We start from the raw sequence: 7,429 nt of genomic DNA, 5'->3' as shown, positions 1-7,429 counted from the left end.
CTCAATATTTTGCTAGGTGTTAAATTAATTTTATCCCTTTCCGATTTAACTAATGAGTCTTTATGTAAAACGATAATGTTACAGAAAAAGAAAATTTTAATAAACCTAGGAGAAAGGCTTTGGGAAAATCTAAACTTAAAAATGTAATTAAAAGTATAAATTAAGAGAAAAAAGAACGAGCAGAATATATATATATATATTTATATTTATATGAAGAAGCGGTAGCTTTCATACGCATCATCGTTTCTTTCTCCTCGTTCTTTTTCAAGTTGTTGTCGTGTATTGCGGGTGATTGTCCTTTAGTTGGCGTTCACTTATTCGGTCGCTTTCCAAATTAGTTGTTCCATTTCGCATTGCCTACTTCCCTTTGATTGTCGTTTTTCCAATTTATTGTTCTCTTTTTTATTGATTGTTTCAGAGGTAACCAAAAAAAAATTTTGAAGAACTCAGAAGCGCCCATTTCTCGTCCGTTGGATCAGGTGATGTGATGGACCCCACCATCACAAAGGCGCAAGAGTCATCATGGCTCTCTTTGCACCAGCCGGGAATCGAACCCGGGTCTGTACCGTGGCAGGGTACTATTCTACCACTAGACCACTGGTGCTTGTTGTTTAATACGTACTACAAATTTTACTAATTATGAATAACGGGTAGAAGAGCATATGCCACGACAAAATGCAAGTTTTCTAGATTTTGTTGACAAATTCTATTTACTACTTAAGTAAGGATTTTGTAATTCGTTTTTGGCACTTCCATTTCATACCAATTAGCATGTAGTTTTCTTATTGAAGAAACTAAACTAAAACCAATGAGGCAATGACGATACAATTCCCAACATCTTTTTTATACAAAAATTTTATAACCAAGTACACTTTTGCAGTCCTAAATTCCTACTTATAAGTTCTAACACTATGCAAAGCCACAACATATGTAGAGTAAGATGTGCATTCTAAAATCTACATTCCATCACGAGTTTGTAGCGGGGTTTCAATCTTAACCGGAAAGGAACTGTTAAGATGATTTGGAGCGTCTAATGTGCTGACAGAATCCCGCCTTGACGAACTCCATTCATCAATACTAGGCAAGTCGGGAGCAGAAACATCGATACTAGTACTAGTAACTTTCCCTGGACTATAACTAGCCTCACCGTTATGGAAATGTCTTGCCAATCTAAACACCATATTTTTCATAGACTGATTTCCCACATTTGTTTGTCGATGGCGTCTATAGTTGTATTGTAAGCGAACTAAGGAGACCAGAAAACAGATAGTGGAAGTGGCACCAGATATAAGGTAGATACCCCAGAAGCTCTTGAGGCTTAAACTTTGAGATTCATTTGTTGTTTTGTCTTCTGATGAACACTCATCCGAGGGAATAAGACATTGATTTACCAGTGATGTTATGTTTCCATCTTCTGATAGCTTTAGAATGGCTTCTGAAACATCTTTGGCTATAGGAGAGCCTTTCTGGAATACCTGCAAACCATGGTTGATCAAATTGTAATAATATGATTTTGTTTTTTTTTTTTTTTTTTGTGATTTTTCCTTTGAATTTTAACTCAATTAAGAAGTTGCTTCTTGAACTTCTAATTTTGGCAAATTACCACATGAATTTAATAAAATGTTGCAAAGTTCCCATACATTGATGATTAATGTTAAAATTTTGAAAGAAATTCTCTCATGCACGTCACATAACATGACCCTATTGTTATCCAAAATTTTAGTCTCTTCCTTCATACGAGCTCACATATCACATAACATGTCCTATAGTGTTTCCATTCAAAATTTATCATGTGTTACTGATTCAACGACACTCGGAACACTTTGTTAAATTTAGGTATATTACTTGGCGGAATTAAAAGTTAGAGGTAACTTGTCAATCCTGAAAAGTTTAAGGTGGAGATGTGACAAAACTCTAAAAACATTTCTTCACTTCTTTAGAGTGATAAGAGTATAAAGTGAATAAAGTAAAGCTATACTCACAAATCCCAATCCTCCAAATCTGTAGGTCGGTGTAGTGGTTGTGAATTCCTTGCAGTACTTGTTAAGAAAAACTCTCTCGTATGGGAGCTCAAGAAAGGCAGCAATTATGTTTTTGTTTGTAAATTGTGCCGCATAATCATATTCCTTAGTAACATTGTGGATATTCTCTGCTTTGAATTCAAGCACATGCTCTAGGTATCTCCTTACAAATGAATCACCATCACAACCAATAAAGGCAGCAATTATGTTTTTGTTTGTAAATTGTGCCGCATAATCATATTCGTTAGTAACATTGTGGATATTCTCTGCTTTGAATTCAAGCACATGCTCTAGGTATCTCCTTACAAATGAATCACCATCACAACCAACCTTCTGATTTGTTCTTTTCAGCCATGCAATATCTGTTTCCGGTTCTAGTTGTCTCACGGTGAACCTCGAAGAAAGGCTTGCAGTGTAGCTTGCTGTTACGATGAACACTAGAAAAAGCCACATCATGACAACTACTCTAGTGATGTTGCTATGAATTTTCTCTCCTGCAAAAATTAAGCATTAGTTCTATGCATGGCAAATTTCTAAATACCAACTAATAAAAGAATGACAATCAGATGTCAAGCCAGTTGGTATTAAACAGTTGGGACCCCAAGCATTATCCATGATCGTTTTGTCAATGCTATGACGTGTGAGATTTGTGCTAAGCTATAAAGAAGCTTACTTTGAGCAAAGAAGATAGATGAGAAAGTGAACCAAAGGGTGGTGCCAACTTGGTTTTTCAATGTGCCACTGAATTCTGGATTTGTGGGATGCTCCAAGAACCAAACTATAAGCATCGTGTAAGCAAAGATGGCACCAGTCACCACCCACATTTCCCCAGTGAAAGGCTTTATGAATATCCATGTTGACTCTTTGGACCTGATGGGGACTACCATTGACAGCCCTGATTCCATGTATGGCTGAGTGAACTCAACGCAGTCCAATCGGTCAGCTAGAATGGTCACGTCGCCCACAACAGCATCAAAAGTCTTCCATCAATGTTATTCACTTATTAGAACAACTGAACAAGCTATATGGTCTTGCAATTAAGGACTTAAAAGAAACATAAGAGTGTAAAACTGTTATACCTTGTTATAGACAGCATCAACTAATTCATCATATGTGCCGTAGAAGGCTTCAAATCGATATGGGATATCATAATCCAAACGTTGTAGAACCTTTCTAAAAATTCTTACGCATAAACCATCATACCCCTGATCATTTGAGTACTTTTTCGACTCATCAACCGTCACAAACTTTCGGAATTGGGTTTTACCAGGAACTCCAATTTTTAGTGGTTTTGAAATCGTAGGCATTGCCCAGCCTTTTGGTTTGCTATTCCGTGAGTTCCCTGGCCAAAGTACTGAACCACTTAACCCAGTGGAGTTTTTACAATCAAAAGAACCTCTAGTTTCAATTTTAGCCTTTTCTATAACATTAAAGAATCCATACTCAAGATTCCAATAGTCAAGTTTGTGGTAACTTCCTTTATCAACCACATTCACAATTCTTAATATTGGATTATGCACTAACTTGCCTTCTTTGAAACTAACTTTTCCACTTAAACCACTGAAATTGGCGGATAATATATTTTCCAACAGCATTTTTGCACTAGCGTTACTAGTCATTCTCTCCAAGGCTTGTGTAATGGTCCCAATGCTGTCATATGCTCGCAAAGCATGAATTCCCGGGTTTGCTTCTCCGAAAAAGTACTGGAATTGGGCATTAAAGGCTTTGTATGAACTAGTTCTTTTGTCATAGTAAGTCTTGATTCCTAGAGTTCCTTTCATAGAGGAAATGATGGAGTGGTCAAGAGAGTCTAGCAAACTTGTAACGCTCTTTGTGATAATCCAAGCCGAGTCCCTCTGCAGAAGTCCTATTTTCTTAGCCTCTCTAAACAAGTGAGCCACCATAGGTGATGAAGATTGAAGAACGACAAAAACTCGAGATTGTACACTCAAAAGCTTTAAGAGATTATCTAGGACAACTCCTTTTGGATCAGAAAGAGATGAATAGGGTGGAAGGACTAAACAATATTCGATCTCAGAACTAATATTCTGAAAAGCCTCATTTAGAATGGTTAAGGCTCCTGAGCCATCCCCATAGTCATCATCTTCATAGATCACTACAACTTTTCTCCATTTGTAGGCACAAACAAGATCCGCAATGCACTTAATTTCGGCCAAGGCATCATTCGCCATTGTTACCAAGAAAGGCCATCGAAGTTGCATTTGTGGGGGTGTTATGCTAGGTGATACTAATGAAATAATTGGAACTTGAGTTTGGTTTCCCACTTTTCCTACTAAAGCTGCCTCTTGCCATGTCTCCATGCCAATTATCACTTCTGCATTTTTCTCCTCAATCATCTTTTTGGCTAAAACAAAGTCCAAAACTTTCATATGTCAATCATGGAAGCCACAAATAAAAACACACTTTAGCAGAAGTTTTTGCAATTTTTTGGTTATCATCAACACCACAGTGGTGAGTGAGAGCATTTGTCCTATTTAAATTTTGAATAATTTTAATATTTAGTCCTAAACTTTCTAAAAGATTTTAGTCGTGCTCAATTTTATTAAGAAAAAATTTAGGGCCCAACATCCATACAAATTCAGATACATAAATTTTATATCATAATAGAATCTAATGAATAAATACTCAAAACATATTTTAAAAATAAGTAAAATTTCATTGGATGAGTTCGGTTTATGATGGGTTGCTAAAAACTGAACCTAAACCCGCCCAATAAAAATGTTGGGTTGGGTGGGTTAACCCAATCTTAAACTCGGGTTAAGTCAGGGTGAGACAAACTTGATTCGTTTAGTTAATTTGGATAATGGGAAGAAAATTATAGAACATGGTAAGAGATACTAATCAGAACTTTCAGGAAAAAAAAAAAAAATAATAAATATATATATATATATATATATATATAAAACTAACCAGAAGAAGCTGCCATGAGGGGTTCACTTTTGGAGTGGTGGAAATAAAGAGAGAGCTTGTGGCCCTTTGAACTGTTGTTGAAGTTTTGAGCTGCGATTTCCATGGCAGCTCTTTGCTCTTTCCCAATACGAGAATCGAAATCGATGATTATTCCGACGTTTGTGGTTGCCTTCTTGTTGGTAGCTTGAGTTCCATGGGATGTAATATTAATGAGAAAAAACGCAATTAGTAATACATGACACATCAAGGAACCAAGTTTTGATGTTGAAGCAACAGAATTTATAAAATCAAAAGACATTGTGGGACTTTAAAATATTCCAAGCACAGAATCTTGTTCACGACTTCATATAATGAACGTGAGAGAGAGAGAGAGAGAGAGAGATGGGACCAAATCAAATGCAAACTTACCAGTTTCTTTCATTAAGAAGTCAACAGTTTGGAAAAATCAACGCGAAACCTTGCTTATTTACCAAGTAAGAATCTTAGAAAATTCAACATGAAACTAATGGAATTTCCCATAGAAGAAAACTTGGATGTCTATTTCCTGAACTCTTCAAACTTTTCTTTGTCGTTAAACATCATTCAGTGACAGCAAATATATATATATAGATATATATATATATATATATAGACACATACACATATAATAATAATAAAATAAATAAATAAACAAAAACTACATAATCCAAGGAATCTTCGATTACAATCTCATAGATACCTCTCTACTGGTCAGAGTAATATACTACATGCACCACTAAAATATATAGTTCGTTATTACAATTATTATTTTTCTAAATGATGCAACAAGTGCTATAGTTGTTTGATTTAAGCGAGAATGAAAAGTGAAAACATGTATTTTATATTGTTTTATTAATTAGTGAACCTTCTTGTGTTGAGAAATTACGCTTTAATCCCAAATATTTGAGAGCATTAATAAAACGCAAATGGGGCACACAAGATTTGTGGCTTGGTTGATTGATGATTTATGTTTGTCTTTCGTTTTCTTGTCATTTGTTTCAAGAAATATATTGATCAATTCCGTCTATTGATTCTTTTCCGATCGAGATGTATGAATCTATAAGTTTATGTGTCTATATATATCTTGTTCATAGATTAACGAAAATGTGCAAAATCCTTATTTACCTCGGTAATTCTATGAGTCTCTTCTTTTTTGCGTATGACACCACTCTCTTAGTTACGTCTAGTGCTGCAACTTCGGGCGGCGGGCATGCCCGGTGCCCGAAAATTTTCGGGCATGGCGGGCAGGTGCCTCTCGCCGTCCGCCGCGGTATTTTTCGGGCACGGGCTCGGGCAGCCCGAAAATATTCATTCCCCCGACTGCCCGCCGCCGTGGAGAAGTCGTCCCCCGCCACTCGTTGGATTTTTTTTTACTTTTCCGGCATTACCCGAAGTTGCCCGAATTTTTTGCCCGTTGCCTGGCTTTTTTTTACCATTAGCCCGAAAAATGCCCGAATTGTGAACCAAATGGATCTTTTTTGCCCGAACCCGACCCAACCCAAATTTTGTCCGAAAATTTGAACCCAACGATCGGATTTTTTTACCGTTGGCCGACTTGTCCAAAATCTGCCCGAAAATTATACTAGCTATTGGACCCAAATTTTTGGGGGAAAATTTTTTTTTTTAACCCAAAAATTTTCCTATAAATACCCCCCTCCCCCAACCATTTTCCTCACCCAAAAACTCTCATTCTCTCTCAATTTCTCTTAATCTCTCTTAATCTCGCTTAAATCTCTCTCGATCTCTCTTAATCTCTCTCAAAGCGCTCTCAATCTCTCTTATTTTTCATAATGGCTTCTTCTGGTTATGGTGGTGATATTCCCATTGATGCCCAATTCAACATCGAAGAAGGACAATTTCTTAATGTTTTTCAAACGCAAGAATCACAAACTATGGAAAGAGTTGCTGATGAAACTGCAAATCCGACCCCTGGTGGACGTACTAGAGGTCGGGGACGTAATGGTGGTGGCACTAGTGGCCGTGGAGGAGAGGCAAGCGGTAGTGCTAGTGCAAGTGTTGCAAGTTCTAAGAAGAAATGCAAGCGCACCTCAGCAGTTTGGGAGCACTTTAACACATTCGAGGAGGTCGACAATAACGGTAACATTAAATACATAGCTCAATGTAAATATTGTGGTGAGAAATTACAAGGTAACACTATTCACGACACTACACACTTAAGAAGAAACTCTGAAAAGTGTTTTCAAAAGCAAGGAGGCGGAGCTGATCTCTTCCAAACACAATTATCGTTTGACCACCAAACCGGTGGTCTAAGCACGTGGAAATACGATCCGCAAGTTGATCGTATGGAAATGACACGATTAATAGTCACATTAGATCAACCACTAAGTTTTACTGAACAAAGAAATTGGCAGTGTTATATTAAAATTGTACATAATCCTAATGCACAATTTTTTTCTAGAACTACTCTTAGGAAAGATGCATTAAAATTATATAAACAA

The 7,429-nt window shown here is 36.8% G+C and overlaps 1 protein-coding gene and 2 non-coding genes across 5 annotated transcripts; all 3 read right to left on the bottom strand.

Moving 5' to 3' along the window:
• Positions 1–442: 442 nt before the first annotated feature.
• On the bottom strand, positions 443–529 carry LOC112092548. Its single transcript, XR_002902637.1, has one exon. It is a non-coding gene; the product is annotated as a small nucleolar RNA snoR114 (small nucleolar RNA).
• A 4-nt stretch (positions 530–533) lies between these two features.
• On the bottom strand, positions 534–604 carry TRNAG-GCC. Its single transcript has one exon. It is a non-coding gene; the product is annotated as a tRNA-Gly (tRNA).
• Positions 605–818: 214 nt separating this feature from the next.
• Positions 819–5,473, bottom strand: LOC21392212 (glutamate receptor 2.7). 3 transcript variants are annotated; one of them, XM_024168988.1, is made up of 7 exons: positions 5,361–5,473; positions 4,953–5,135; positions 3,101–4,386; positions 2,695–3,001; positions 2,348–2,515; positions 1,983–2,209; positions 819–1,475 (listed from the first exon to the last, which is right to left on the bottom strand). In XM_024168988.1, the coding sequence occupies exons 1-7, from the start codon at positions 5,371–5,373 to the stop codon at positions 957–959; spliced, it is 2,703 nt and encodes a 900-aa protein (XP_024024756.1). In that variant the 5' UTR covers positions 5,374–5,473; the 3' UTR covers positions 819–956. The 3 variants fall into 3 exon arrangements, with proteins under 3 accessions (XP_024024756.1, XP_024024755.1, XP_024024754.1); XM_024168987.1 differs by lacking the exon at positions 5,361–5,473 and having other exon boundaries at positions 1,983–2,090; positions 2,229–2,515; positions 4,953–5,313; XM_024168986.1 differs by lacking the exon at positions 5,361–5,473 and having other exon boundaries at positions 4,953–5,313.
• Positions 5,474–7,429: the final 1,956 nt, after the last annotated feature.

Source organism: Morus notabilis, unplaced genomic scaffold, assembly GCF_000414095.1.
Source record: "Morus notabilis unplaced genomic scaffold, ASM41409v2 Scaffold669, whole genome shotgun sequence".
In the NCBI taxonomy this organism is placed as follows: Eukaryota; Viridiplantae; Streptophyta; class Magnoliopsida; order Rosales; family Moraceae; genus Morus; species Morus notabilis.
This window is presented reverse-complemented; position numbering and strand designations above follow the sequence as displayed.

Bases quoted from the DNA above. Each gene is read 5' to 3' on its own strand.
- LOC21392212 (XM_024168987.1), bottom strand. From the start codon at position 5,250: ATGTCTTTTGATTTTATAAATTCTGTTGCTTCAACATCAAAACTTGGT. The intron at 4,387-4,952 runs GTTAGTTTTATA...ACTTTGTTTTAG, and splicing joins CCTCATGGCAGCTTCTTCTG to CCAAAAAGATGATTGAGGAG. The intron at 3,002-3,100 runs GTATAACAGTTT...CATTGATGGAAG, and splicing joins TTGATGCTGTCTATAACAAG to ACTTTTGATGCTGTTGTGGG.